At 28.9% G+C, this 16,492-nt stretch overlaps 1 protein-coding gene across 1 annotated transcript in view; it reads right to left on the reverse strand.

The window, feature by feature from the left end:
- The window catches only part of LOC123295135 (histone acetyltransferase KAT7), a 77,301-nt gene that overhangs the window by 30,710 nt on the left and 30,099 nt on the right, over nt 1-16,492 (reverse strand). The window contains exon 3 of the mRNA XM_044876364.1: nt 5,577-5,670. Within this exon, the coding sequence (XP_044732299.1) occupies nt 5,577-5,670 (94 nt within the window). The remainder of the gene's footprint in view (nt 1-5,576; nt 5,671-16,492) is intronic.

A 16,492-nucleotide genomic window follows, 5' to 3' on the forward strand; every position in this document is an offset into this window, starting at 1 on the left:
TCTTGTAAAATATTATTAAAAATTCTATAAATTAATTTCCAAAAATTTCGAAATTTTCGAATGGCCGCTACAATTGTTTTGGTTTTTTTAAACTCTTCTAATAAAAAAAAAGGCATTTCAACAATTAAATCAGTCAATAAATTGGTTTAACTTGTTGAGTTTTAAATTAAAAATTTAGATAAAAAATACTTGTAAGCGGAAAGCTTATATTGTCCAAAACAGTAGACAGTAATTTTTTTTATGAATCATTGATACATGATTTGTAAAAGCTCTAGGTGCTGCGATATATATATATATATATATATATATATTCATATATTGAGCATTTATATAATAAAAATTAAATAAAAATACTCTTTAAGCCCCAAGCTTTTATTGTACTAAAAAGTAAAAATTAATTATTTCTATGAGCCACTTTTTCATAACTATTTGTAAAAGCTGGATACGCTCAATTTAAAATACCTCGGGATCGCATAATGACATAAATATATATATATATATATATTTATGTCATTATGTGATCCTGATATATATATATATATATATTTATGTCATTATGTGATCCCGAGGTGTCCAGCTTTTACAAATAGTTATGAAAAAGTGGCTCATAGAAATAATTAGTTTTTACTTTTTAGTACAATAAAAGCTTGGGGTTTAAAGAGTATTTTTATTTAATTTTTGTTATATAAATGCTCAATTTCAAGGAATCAAACACTACACTTATTGAAATGAAAATATATACATATATTTAAAATAAAATTATTCTGATAAAAAAAAATTATTGCTCCACAAATTCAATAATCCATGTAAAATATACAAATAAAGGTGTCGATTGGGATGTATATGTTCAAAGTACAGTAACCTCCAGTGAAAAAGATATTGTAGGTTTTGTGAAAACATAAAATATCAATAATGCGTGCTACACCGTGATATGTGAGTGTTCAGTGACCTTACAGAGTACGTACTTACACTACTTAGTACAGCAAAAATGATTACGAAATTTTTGTATGTAAAATCAACACCACAAAAAAATCTATAAATAACTACATTAATATTATTTTTTTGTTAATCAGTTTTCATGATAATACTTTGAGTGAACATATTTTAATGTTATGTTACATCACTATAAGTAAAGTACAAAAAAACAGATTTAAACTCGTTGAAAGCACAATAGTAAAGTAAATAGTACGATAAATATGGTATGTTTGTTATTTATCCATTCTTGAAAAAATTGCTTTTATATATTCACAAAACTGATGTAACCATGCTCTCAAGAAGTACATTTATAGACCCTTCCCTAGTCCGAAAATGATCCAAGAATCTGATCTGGAAGATATCAATTCGTCAATTTCTAAAACTCCCTCAAAAAACATTTAGACCCTAATCCTACTCTGGTAATTTGCAATCACGTTTACTTCGAAAGATAACGATTGTTTTTGAAGTGAAAACTTCATTTGGCACGTTGAGCACTTTTTGGATTATCAAAATTCATGGAACTCGCGTTATCGTAGCCTTCATCGTCCTCCTGTGTGTTTCTAATTGAATTTTTCCTAAACGGATGGGCCGATTGTGATTAAATTTTGTGTGTGTATTCAAGTGGATGCGAGATGGTTTAGATTTACAAGTCGGTCTACTACAAAATGTTTCTGAGGTTTCCGCACCAAAAAATTAAAACCCATGTAATAAATGGTGAAAACGCATATAAATAATATATTACATTACATCTTACTATTAAAATGTATTTATTTGCGCTCCCACCATATTTATCTAGAATTGTGAACAGCTATGTATACTGTGTATATATGTGTATTTATTCAATTCACAAGTTAATTAGTTTTCAGTTCTATGGGCAGTCCCCAAAGGCTGCCTCGCATGTATTTTTTTGTTTGTTTTTTTTTTGTTACGGAAAGTAGATCTTGACGTCATTTATACTATCGATAAAAATGCCAAATTGAAACCAAAATGAGAAACGGCGTCACCATAGGCTATGTATATTATATTACTGACCTTTTTCGATTCGGTTTTGAATAACTAACCTCTATGCGAATTATCAAACACTTTCGATTTTGTAATGACATAAATAGCGCTCAAATATAAGAAATTAAATCGTTATATTTTGTAATAAATGTGAATTAAAATAATCGGAGTAGGCTAGAAATATTTATTGGAGGGATTGAGGGATTATAGCGATTAATGAGAGTGGTATCCAGATTAGAGTTTGACTCATTATTCAGGTTGGGGGCTTGTCTGTTATTATTTCTGCATATTTTAATTTTGTATACGAAAAGAAAAAGTTGCCCGCGAGTGATGTTTATTTACTTCGTACAAAAGTGGTAGAGAGAACTACTAATTATATCTCGATTTGAAAATAATACTTGTACAAACTGTATTATAAATTATAATTTGCGACACTGGACTACTTAACGAGGCATAAATGGTTGTTCTTCTGGTTTAATAACGCAACGAGTGAAAATATGAAAGCCTCTGTAGTTTTTTAAACTTTTAGTCTCAATGTTTCGAAAACAACTTTTAGAAAATATTTTTCTCGGATCGTTTGCCTAAAGAAACAATGAATATGAATCCAAGTTTTTAGATCGATAAGTGAAGTTTTTCCATTTTCTAAAAAAGTGGTGAAGGAACTGCAGTAATTTTCAAAACAACTGCCAACGACTCAGTTAAGACATTTGTATCCATGCTTTACATAATACTCCCTTCGTACTTCAAACTGGATAATAGATTTAATCATATAGTTTTTATTGTATATTTTATTGAATATTTGCCTGTATAATCTGCACAATGTTCCTTTTTAAAGATATTGTTTTTAATACCTCATCAAACAGAAGACAGGCGCCACTCGACAGAGGATACCGCTCATATACAATACTTTTTTTTTAAATGTTTATATATGTTAAAAATCTTTTTAAAAATGATTTTGGCTGTTTGACAGGGCGGAAATTATGTTGTACTATCTCAATTGCCAAATTACTTGAATTATAGAATTTACAATACATAAAAATACAAATTAACAATTTCTTTTCATATGTGGGAAGAAATATTTGATGATTTTTTTTCTGTAAAAGTGGCACAGTTAATTTTATTTAGATTGATGTGAACATCCTAGAAAATATTATATTCAATTGTGTATTTTTTTATTTAGTTAAGAAAAATAAATTATGAAAATATGTTATTGTATTTAAAAAATGAGGCGCTCACTAATGTAAGTGATAATGGAATCATAAATTATGTATGACAGGTTTTATTTAATAAGGGATTTATAGCAATTTTTATCTGCAAGAGGCACATCACTTATGCTTGAACAACTCAAGAATCTGATAAACTATATTAATTAAGAGTGTTGGGGATAATGATGAGCAAAGATAATCTTCATTTTGGTCCAAGACCCAGTACATAAGTCACAAAATATATTGTTTTTGTCATTATTTGAAATCAAGCCCTAAATTTAAAATTTCGTCCTAAATCATGCCCTAATTAAAAAAAAAAAAACTTTTAAATTCTTTTCTATCGTCACAAGCTGCTGTGTAATCCTCTGCTACTTTTATTAACTTCTCAGAGGAAGTTAATGAAATGGGGCCGATTTTGAAAACCTTCAGTTTTAATTAAACCTTTTCAATGTGATGTCTGTGTGTGTGTGTGTGTGTGTGTGTGTGTGTGTGTGTGTGTATGTGTGTGTGTTTGTGTACGTATGTGCGTATGTTTGTTTTTTCGTTCGGATTCTTTCGCCCGATTATTTCTCGAACCAGTTACGACATTAACACGTGGCTGGGCTTATTCGACGCGTAATCGCGTAAGAACTGAAAGAGTCTTCAGCAGAATTAGTTTAACAGTTTTTTAATGGTAATAAAAAAACTGGAAAAAACTGAATAAACAGAATCTGAAAACTGAATGAAACACATCATTTGCCTATGGAGAAATGATTGTTGGATTGTATCAACATGGAATTAGAATTCAACAATAATTAGAATTAGGTCCTACATCACTTTACATTTTAATTGTAACCGAAATTAAAGTTATGAACAAATAACTCAGCCTGTGCTTTACGGACACGGAAATTTGTTCTACATCACCGAGTATGTCCTAATACAAGTCCAGGATATCACGAAAATTTGGCAATTGTGGTTCTTGCTATGTACTGAATGTCCGAAAAATAGAGTATAGCAGAAAAATGATGAATAAGAAATGGAATTCTGGATGTTTTATGATCTGACAGGCCTTTATCCAGTTAGCGTTTCGTTATCTATCGTTTATTAATTTTAAGACATTCTCGGTTAATGTTGAAAAAACCGACGTTTTTATAATATCATTTTTCCGCTTAGTTAATATTAACAGAGAGATTTTCTATTAAGACATGGAAACTTTATTTAAGTTTGCCCGAAATATCTTTTAAAACTTATTCGCTTCAATCTAGTTTAAAATATCTATATATGACGGAACCCATTCTGTATCAGTTAGACACATTAATATTCATTAGAATTGTTCGATGCTCTACCAATGTTACATTAAAAACTCCAAATTGAATGAATATTTTTAAAATATCTATGTTTAAAAAAATTTATGAATAAAAATATTTCCATAAAAGTAGTTTAAATAGTTATAAATAAAAAAATAAAATATAATTGATGGCCCGTTATTTTTATAATAAAAATATATGTACATTAATTAGAACAATTACACGTAATTTAAATTTTAAAATTTTTTAAAGGTAATTGAACTAACACTCAACTCACTGACAAAAAAATAAATGATGAACTACGCAACATCAAAATTTTTGTGAATAAACATTATACATTTTTTTTTAAACGTTTTACTAATGTGATGTTACTAATAATATTCATAATTATTATTAGTAACATCTAGATCGATCAAGAATGTAATCAGTTTCCACAAAACGGTTCAAATTGTAATACATAAATAATAAATATAATGTAGAGAAGAGCAATTTAGAAAAGGTTGTAAAATAAAACTTTGTCAAGTTTCCCAATTATTTATCTGTCGCCTTTAAGAAGAGTAGGGTAGAGTAGAATAGAATAGAATATAGTAGATTAGATTAGACTTTACTGAGGAACAAGGCTTAGAAGATCTTTGTACTGCAACCAGTTTGATCGATTGTAGCGCCTTTGCTTCAAATGTGGTCCAGAAGTCCTATATTTTTAAAATAAGTAGGTACATAAAAAAGCATTTAAGACAATTAAGTAAATTATACCTTTTAGCAATTTAACTTTAGAATATTGTAAATCTATCGGATCTAGTAACGCGCGAGTTTTTCTTGGTGGTTTATATGAAAAAAATCAGAAGAAAGACAAAGCATAAGAGAATAGTTCACAAAAAATAATAATTTTCTTAAAAATATCTACTACTTAATTTTTTTAAATTCTGTTATATATGTATTAATACATATAAAAGAACTTTGTGAGATTATAATATTTTTTAACGCTCTAAAATTTTAAAATGTAAAAAATAATCTCAAAAATTTGGAATGGAACTTTTTACAGCCTTTAAAAAATTACTCTTTTTGTTGGCCCGTCTTTTAATTATAAATAATTTTAAGTTTTACTTACTAAAATCGATTAGCAAACGGCCATATCCTTGTCGTTGATATGGTGGTAGTGTCAAGATGCAGGATACATTATAATTCAAAAATGAATTTTTTTCCTGTAACATAAATAAATTAATGCATAAATAAGAGAGATTATACAATATTTTAATTGTTAAAATGTTAAGTTTTTATCGGTATCAATCGGTAGTTTTAGATCCAGTAACTGAAAAAAACTTGTGGTCTGAAAGTACTGGGTAATTTGCGTCAATTCCGGTAGTTTTGATTTTTTGCAAACTTGTTTATGATGTTGGTCTAATGAATAATCCAAGTTTGTGGCCTCGAATGCCGAACGCAACTTTGCCAAGTATCGAAAAAACCGCGAAAATTTCGGCTTCTTTCAGATTTTGGCGATTATAATCCTAAAGGATTAGTTTATGATAGTACCTCTTCAGAACGTTTGTCAAGTCGAAAGTCTACTCCTGTTGGTGTTGTCACAATGTGCTGGAAAATTTATCCTACAATAAAGTACATTTTTCAGAAATCGTGAGGCAACTAATGATTGTTAAAGTTAAGCCAATACAAGTTTGGATTCGGTTATGTACAACAGCCTGATCATAATATGTCTGGGATTGTTTGCAGCTTTTACATTACAGTAGATACCTAATTTTTTTGGATGAAAATAACAGTGTTGTCCTAACTCTTTCTAGAAAAACTCTCATTTAGTGGAAGTGGAAGCGCTGGTTAGTTAAGTTAATCTTAAGTTAATATATACTTGAATTATTCTACTTGAAGTAGTCCATGATGCATTTCAATAAGAGAGGAAAAAGTTTAAGAGAGGAAATGAAGAAAAGATGGGGTTTGTTAAAATATCAGAAGTGCCCGTCAGAAGGTCTTAAATTAAACCGAATTTTGGTATCGTAGGAATCGTGTGCGCTCTATAAGATTTTATCATTTGAATTGAATTTTATCACCTTATAATGCTTTGCGTTTTTTAGTTTTTTTTTTAGAAAATTGAAGGGTCAAAGCTGATAGAATTTCTTTTTTATCTCAATTCATGAATGCCCATCTTAACTAAGTCACCCATAGTAACAAAAACTCCAATTAAAATATAAAACGATCCCATTCATAACTTTAGTCAAAAACTTTATATTTGTATTGTGATTTATATCATAACTTTTTTTTTGTGGATCGCTTAACGTGGTAACAACTAAAATAGTTTTTTCAACGTTTTATGAGAAAACGATGACTCAGAGACTAACAATGTATACCGAACGTTACTAGATGACGTAATCATCGAAGAATACCTAAGTTAAATGCAGTCCACAAACACCAAGTAATCTTAGTAAACGATAATAATAATAATAATAATAATAATAGTAATAATGAAGAACAATATTTATAAGAAATTAATAGTTAACCGGTTGGTAACCACTTGGATTATGTTCATTGTTGTTTGTTTGGTCGACTTTAATATGCTATTTGATTTTATTGCTTACAGAATAACATCAAATCCATATATAACAATTACAGAAAGTTTCTAAAGAAGCAAGTCAAGAACCTTCAATTCCGTCAGGTATGCTGGGTTGAATAGATAATTTCTACCCACTCAAGAAATACCTAGTGAATAAATACCCCATTGAAAAGTTGCAGAGTTTGATGGGGGACATCACGTTCTAACATCAGATTTGACCTAGTTCTTCGGATTGCTTTAATATTCAATTTAGATTCCGAACGGTAAGAGATAGAATAACACTTTAAAGTAGAAAGTTGATCCTCATGGATAACTAACAATTTTGGTCTATAATACTTTTTTCGAAAAAAATTTGCTTTTGGAGGAAAGGCGACTTAAAAATATGCCATTATTGCATTTAATCGAAAGAAATGCGCTTAAAGTTTATCGATAATTGTAGGTCTAAAGCATTTTTCCGTAGTTAGCGTTGTTTCTTTCGATTAAATGCAATAACGACATATTTTTAAGTAGCGTTTCCTACGAAAGCTGACGATTTTCGAAAAAAAATTATAGATATTAGAAAAATGTTAGTTTTTTATGTGGATCAACTTTCTAATTTAATGTTATAATGTTATAAATTATAATGTGATTCTATCTCTTACCGTTTAGAATCTAAATTGGCCATTTAAGCAACTTTGGCAACCCAAAGAACTGGGTCCAATCTGATGTCAGAAAATGATGTCCTTCATCAAACTCTGCAACTTTTATTTAAGTTATTGGAACTATTGTAACTATTCCTGATTGCACGATATTTGTTTGCTGATTGGGAGTTAAAACTAAAAAAAAACTGCAACAGACACGAAAAACCGACTACAATCTAAATTACCTTGGAAACTAAAACTTTTTCAATCGATTCAGGTTGCCATGAATATTGAGAAAATGAAAAAATCTTTTTATAACTGTCAATTTGTATTTTTTGTCAAAATTTTATGTTTTATCATTTAAAAAAATTGAGTTGTGAAAGTTATCAGAAAATAAAGAAAACAGAGAATTTAAAGTAAGTACAATGCAATTTTTATGGTATGTCATAATAAATATCCTAAAAAAACCAAACGTAATGTACTCACATATTGGATTGACTACTAAATCAGAAGTATGTCTTTTTTAAACTAATACTACAATTATTTCTTACAGTAAAAACTAAAAGTAGCTATAAAATTAAGTTTTTTAAAGAATCAAACAAGTATTTGACAAAAATTTTTACCTTAAATTTTCAGAAAAACATTTTGTCAAAAAAAAAGTAAGCGCTACATTTATAATGTACTAAGGTACGAAAGGAATATAGTTCCTACCGGATGCTCACGACGCTCCTCGATCTTTTTTTTGATTTGTTAACTACAAAAGGAGCTATTATAGATTAAATTGACCTGACCCAAATAATCTAAAAAACATTATTGTGAAGTAGTATAATTAATTAAAAATTTTAAGGCACAGTTCCATCGTCAATAATTTATAAATTCTCTTTCCAATAAAATGAAGAATATTATGAAGTGTGTGGTATTTTTACTCCTTTGTTGGTAGTATATTATAACCGTGTGACGTCCGTTGTTTGTTCGCTTCACAAACTGGATGATGGTTTTGGTGGACGGTGGTGGTGGTGAATGTAATTCAATTCTAGGAAAGACATAACATTCAGAATTCAGAAGAGAGTTTTATTGCTCCATTTATTCATTTTTTTTATATTTAATTTCTTTTGATTTTCATACAAATATTTTTAATCTTTTGCTCGTCGTGTTAAAGTAACATAATTATTAAAACGTATATTGTGCATTTTTTCACTAAATAAAGTTTATTTTAGTTTAAGGTGGGAAAAACTTTGACTTCAATATTTGATGAGAATTGAGAAGCCCAAATTTCTTAATACATCTTGATAAAGTGGTTTTAGTCAAAGAAATTGTGCCAAAATATTCTACCCTTAATATCTTGAAATTAATGTGAATTATGCGGAAATTCAAAATTGAATTTCTAGTTTTTAGAATTCGATAGCAATGGTAGGTCATAAATTTTATGACACTTCCCTAAACTTAAAATTTGGAGCACCTCCTCTCAAAACCAATTATTGGTAATTTTGGTTATATAGATAAGAGAAATCGCAATCGCCTTTAGCTGTTTGACTACTAGCTAGAAGTTTGCGGGTTCAAATCCAGGCAGCGGCAGTACGAATCCAGGTACACTGTCGTCGCTTGGATAAGAACGAAGAAACTGACTCCACCAATATCATAAATTTAATTGAATGCTCGAATGTAGTTTAAAATAAATAAAGATGAAAAATAATGATGCGGTTGACCTCTGTTATGGATGGATGTCTTAAAAACGAAGGGTAAACCCTATTTTTTTTTTTTAATATCAGACTTTCTGATTTTTAAACGCTGATCATAACTACTTTTGTTCCTTCTAGATAAATTTACAAAATGGGAAAATTTAAATTTAGTTTGATTGAAAGCACTTCTACTTAGTGGTTTGTTCTTATAAAATAAACGTTTTTGTATTTAAAGGTTTTCTGTACTCTCATTATTTCATCTGGTCTTTAAGCGTTCCGCAAAAATAATAGATTTTCGAATGGATACTTATTAAAAATACTTAAAAATATACTCAATTTTTTTGGCAGAATAGTACAAAGAACTGTTTGCTGGCATATCCGTGTGAAATTGCATCGAGTGCTAAGTATACGATATACATACAATTTCAAAATATTTTATTACTCATTTGAATAAAATTAGGTAGATAAATGAATCATTTTAGGATTTAAAAACAATGATATATCTATGATTAATCATTGTTATTACCTATATTAACACTAAACATATTATTTTAGAAATTTTATACAAAAGAAATGTATAAAATATAATATAAATAAATATACATTAACTATATATAAAATTAGAAATAGAATAGGTAATTTACATGCAATAACAATATTGTATAGTTATTATTAATAAAATTAATTATAAAAAATTTATTATGAATCAACTTTGTATCATAGGTACATGTGAAAGGATACAAAATACCAGTAAGTATTTTAACATTTCCGATAAATATTATATTTTAATATATAATTATTATATTATATATGAAATCTTATTTAATTTACTCAGATGACTTCTGTACATTTAACTTTGCTGGTAGAAAATTTGAATCTGGACTTTACTAGAAGATATTGAAAAATTGCACACGTAATCAAGTTTCGAGCTGATAATTTGGGTAAATAGAGTAGATCGGTTGTTTGTTTAGACTGTACAAGATTACCGAACCATATCCTGGAGCATTTGGAGCATGGTAGGAAAATGAAAGGTTAATTAAGCGACACTATTGTGAAATAATTATGGGATAATCAGTAAAAGTTTGAATAAGAAGAAAATTTGGCTTGATTGGTGCCAGGGCAAGTTAGGCAAAAAATATGGACGTGTAAACAAATTATGCGCAAAAATACGTGCGTGTAAACGTGTTTTAAGGCACTACGCAGACTTATATTCTACAGAATTTTATTATCTATGCCTATATAGTATACAAGAAAGTAGATATCTGCGTCTGCCTGTCTGTCTGTTTAACCGCTAACTTCTTCTAAACCATGCAACGGATTTTGAAACGGTTTTCATCGTCATGTAGATAATTCTTCTAATTAAAATTTCGTAAATAGTAAACCTAAATAATAAATTCTAAAGTTCTATACATACATAAAAACATACGCATACGCCTTCATGTTTTAAGATTTCAGTGTCCCTACTTGAGGATAAATCTAGTGCATACTTGGTAGTGCCTATTTGGAGGCCGCGAATAGTAGAATGTAGATATACACAATTAAATTACTCTACCGTAGAGGATCACTGCTTTTGTGGGTGGGGAGGGGCTATACAAAAATTGGAGCAGTAGTGTTTCGGGTAACATCCGAAATATAAATCTATAAGATTTTCTGTACAAGATACAATTAACAAAATGTGGTACACACACTTTGCAAAATAAAATACCTCTGGCTCCTGGTATATGAAGGGCGGAGTATTAATAATAATATTTGTTTTTTCAGAATAATGTAATAATAATCGAAAAAGTGAGATAATTTGATAATTAAAAACAGACAACAAATTAAATCACTTTATAGTTTTGTGAAAGTCTCTTCCATATTCTGACTGTTTATCATTGGTGTGTGAATAAACAAATTTTTCAATTTTTTTCCCATAACCATATCTCTCAAGTTAGGCCTCAAATCGAAATTTAGTCAACAGCTTGTTCTTTCTTCTTTTCAGCTTATTCAGAACGTGAAGAGGTCTGCAGTCAATTATAGAACACTCTGTATATAGAGGTAATATTCACTATCTTTATCAGCGTGTACAATGATTGAAGTTACAATATACCTCTTCTATAAAATATACACTAATACTAAATTCGACACTCACTGCAATGCGAAATATTTCCGACGACAAAATATGTGAGCATATCGGAAACTGAGTGTATGATTCAATATTACACATACGTTCTTCTTAGGATGTTATGTTTAAATATTATGTAGACAAAGAAAATATATTAATATTTTATGATTTTATCTTAGTTTAGACGATAAAATTTTTTAGTTTCTTTTTAAAGCTGTTGTGAAATTTTTAAAGTATGTTCGTTTTGTTTAAGTATTGGGTTCAATGCATCTTTAGTTCAAAGTACTTAAAATTTGTTTTTATTACACACAGGATGTCCTAAACGTCAAGGACAGTAAGAAGACAATTGTCTAAATCGAAACAGTCCAGCATGTTGAATTCTGAAGTGCACTCAAATCTTACGGCTTTAGATGTGAATTTTAAAATAAATTTAGGTTTAACGTTCAACATATATTTGGTTTAAATTGAAATTTTCTTTGAAATTTTGTACACTGATGACAACGCATTTAAGGTAGTACGAGCGCCAAGGCAAGTTTAGACATGGCGTTGAAATTATTTGTACCTTATTTTCAACTTGGATGATGAATTTTATTAACTTCATGAATGTAGACAAAAGTGAGAATACAATTTTTCGATATCAGCCTTGGTTTTCCTAATATCGAAAGCTGAATAATTAAAGAAAATTTTCAATTTACGATATTTTGAAAATTATTTCAGATATCAAAAATTTTATTCTTATTTTTCGTCTTATATTGTCAAGTTATAACATAATTCACTATCAAAATTGAAAATATATATTTTGAAAATTTGTGTCCCATCTACCGTGCTGCGCTAGTTTATAAAGGTTTTAACTTTAATTTAAATAGTTTTTTTTAATTTCCACCGACTAGTTTTGGAGAAATCTATGAAAACATATCAACCATCTTATTTAAATTAAAGTTAAAACATTTATAAACTATTGAAAAAGCCCAATGTCAAATAAGCCTACTTTTGAAGTCATTTAATTATTTAAATAATCGGGCCCCTCTTCCTAAAATTTTCAGAATTTATTTAGACTTAGTCTAACTTCATATAAAAAAAATCAAGCCATATATCCAAAATTGCAGTAAAACTAAATCCCCAGAACAAATTCCTTTTTCTATAATAAAATTTCAATTCGAAACCAATTTCTTCTTTAAAAAAAACCGTGAAAAGGTTTATGGCACGAAATTTTGATAATGCTGTCTCGGAGGTGGTCATTTTAAGTCCAGTTATCTCAAACTATTAAAACGCAATAGAGTATTATTTCTTTCTACGTAACACTCGAAGTATCGTATTAACTGTACCTATTAGTCTAATAATTCGAAAATACACTAAGCCATATATATTTTTGGACTTTGATAGGAAAAAATAAAATGAAAAGCTAGAAAAACCTTACTATACTTAAAAACTACTACCTTTTTTTGCCTTACATTAAAAAAAAATAAAACTACCTATCCATACTTTTTATTGGAAAGCGAACAGAATTCTAAGATGATCCTCTCGAGTTTAAGTACCGTTAACGAATTAGGTCTTCTATTATTATTATTAAAAATTTTTGAAGCTTTTCGATTAATATTCAGAAAACCGTAGCAAATTGGTAAGAAAAAACTTACTGCAGTTTACCATGTGACCATTTTTGATAAGTTTAATATTTTATTAAAGAATAATTAAGTGAGTGTTATGAGTTAATGTTCTCCAGCTTGTTTAAATTATTATTCTAGAACTTAAATATTTAACTGAGTCTAATGAAAAAATATTTCATCGATGAATTTTATCTCTACAACTTTCAGTATTGTACAAACTTTAGTTTTCTTAATATCAATCGAGAAATTCTTAAAACTAAAAACTATAGAAGCCTTAATTCGTTATTTATGCCTCAGATGGAAAGACTAAAGGATTTTTCTTCTTAGGATTTGCCTGCTGTTCACTACTTTTAGGATACCTTGTATAAAAAATTTTGTGAACATTACTTTAAACATCTTTTAGTAAGAGTCTCAAAAATCTAAGTTCTTGTATGACTGATACGAACAGTGCCTTTAAGGAAATCAATTAGGAACGTGAACTGCCAAAAAAAACACGACTACTTAAAATTCTGCACACCCGCGCCACTTGACTTAATAGAAATATATTCCAAATTTTTCACAATAATACATTAATTACTTTAGAGACTGACTCAATATGATTCTAGTTATTTTAAATTAAATATAAAGTATCTTTTTCCTATAATGGTAAAAATTCATTTTGATAAAGAATATGACTCATAACAATAATGTTTCAACTTAGCTATGACGTAATAGCCACTATACGTTTCTATACTGAGAGGTTAAAAAAGATTGATTCTGACGCACCACATTCATCAAAGACAATGTTTAATTTTTCAGTTTAATGTTCTTAGAAGTTTAGGCTAGTATTTTTTTTTTGAATAAAATTTTTCAAAAAATTTCATAGATTTTTTGATTTGCTCTTAAAATAAAAATAAGTTTACTATTTATCAATTGTCTTAGGGCATTAACCATGATATCGGGGGTACAGATCTCTAGAAAAATACCTTTCAAAGAGACCTATTGTAAAAGATTCCAAAAATAAAATTCACGTGAAAAATATTGTATGCAATTGGAATCGTTTAGGCTAACATGATCAAGAATTACTTGATCGGGTTTGTTACTCAAATAGGTTTTCCAGACTTTTTTCATAACCACTGTTAAAATCATCCTCTAATCACTTTTAAATTGTTTAAATGTTCAATTTTTTGTTTAATTCTGCCGTTTTTCCATATTCGTCAGATTTGTCGTCGTCACTAAGGGCATGCTCCTCCTTTAATACTGTTTAATTTTATACAGAAATATGCTATCGATAGTGCTTTATAACTCTCCAGGTTGTGGCGTTTTATTTTTCCCTGTGTACAATACTTCACAAGCTCTTAGTTTATGTTAGGTGAGGTTGAAGGGTTTGTCCCGACACTCCTTTGGAGGCTTAAAGCTCACTGTGAATTCTTGGTTTACGTGTAATTAGCGCTTTACTAATAGAAGTGACTATCATACAATTTTAACATTTGTCCTGCAATAATCAATATGACATATTTGAAAAATTAGGATAATAACTCAATTTAATTATAGTTTATATTCATGGTAATACCATACAAAATATAAGTAATTAATACCATACAGTATGTTAACAAGTCTGGCAAGCTACATACTATGACGTCATGTCCGTTTTAAAATTTGAATTTCCGTTTTAGAAATTTGAATTTCTCTCACTGAATGTTTACTTTTATACCATGTATATGAAATATACCAAGGTATACTAAGTTTAGTCCCAAGTTTGTAACGTTTAAAAGTATGAATGCTATGAACAAAATTTTGGTCACCTAAGCACCTAAATTCCAGTCCATTTTCGGTTGTCTGTCTGTCTGTCGTCTGTCATCACGATTACTCAAAAACGAAAAGAGATATCAAGCTAAAATTTTGATAGCGTGCTGAGGACGTAAAAAGTGAGGTCAAGTTCGCAAACGAGCAACATGGATCAATTAGAGATAGGACAAAAGTTTAAATGTAAACAAGTGAAAACAAACAATTGACTGAGTTAATTGTTGAAATACCATGTATAGGCAGTGTTGATAACTCTGTCACATTTCACATACATACATATCTGACATATTTAACTGATATTCTCATATAATGCGCAAGTGTTGATGCGCACTCGTTTTAATACATACTATAAAATTTGTACCTAATTAACGCCCTCGTGGGTAAACAGTGATGTTTACAAAAAAATGTTTCAAACAAAAGTTGTTTATTTTTTTGTAAGGAACATTTTTTACATTTAAACTTTTATTCTATCTCTAACGGTTTACAAGATGGGTACTACGGACCCATGACCCAATTGACCCATGTTGCTCATTTACGAACTTGACCTCACTTTTTACGTCCTAAACACGCTGTAAAAATTTCAGCTTGATATCTCTTTTCGTTTTTGAGTAATCGTGACCACAGACGGACGGACGGACGGACGGACGGCCGGACGGACGGACGGACGGACGGAAATGGATTAATTAGGTGATTTTATGAACACATATACCAATTTTTTTTTTGTAGCATCAATATTTTTAGGCGTTACAAACTTGGGACTAAACTTATAATACTATGTATATTTCATATATACATGGTATAAAAATGTTTCTTATGAAAAAATAAACAACTTTGTTTGAAATTTTTTTTCGTAAACATCAATGTTTACCCGCGAGACCGCAAATTATGCGCAAATTGTATAGTATGTATTATATGGTTATATCAGTTATATGTGTGTGACACGTATGTATGTGCAACGTGACAGAGTAATCCAACAATTAACTCAGTCAATTGTTTGTTTTCACTTGTTATTAATTAATTTTAAGTAATTAAAAAGATAGCAATTACTAAAATAATGGTTTAGTTCAAATCCCCAGCCAATTAAAAATATTTGAACCAAATTTAAATTTCTTAAATATATCCTATTTAAATTATTAAGCCGCTATCATTTACTTTGCCACTTCTAGTCCACCATTAATATTTTGGAATAACTCGGTATTTTCTAAGTACTTAATAATATTATCAGTATGTTATGTTATTGTTCAAGTATGTGACAGATTTTTATTCACTATATTTATTAATTATATGTGTTCATTCATTATATTATCAAACAGTATTTCAATATTAGAAGTAAAAGATTTGTATTTTATTTAATGCCACTAGAATTTTAAAACATTCAATAACCTTGAAGCGAGGACAGTTACTTTCAACGAGAACCGGAAATACCACAAAGTAGTCACAAAAACCTTAAAAAAATATGATTGTTAGTTTGTGATAATAAATTTAAAAGTTTTTGCATTCGTTATTTGATATCAAATATAGTTAATTGCAAATAGTTAAGGTAGTATGAGCGTCAAGGCAAGTTTAGACAAAATTATTTGTACCTTATTTTCAACTTTGATGAATTTTGTTATATCTTCATGAATACAGACGAAAAATAAGAATACAATTTTTCGATATCAGCCTTGGTTTTCGA

This window comes from Chrysoperla carnea, chromosome 3, assembly GCF_905475395.1.
Source record: "Chrysoperla carnea chromosome 3, inChrCarn1.1, whole genome shotgun sequence".
NCBI lineage: Eukaryota > Metazoa > Arthropoda > Insecta > Neuroptera > Chrysopidae > Chrysoperla > Chrysoperla carnea.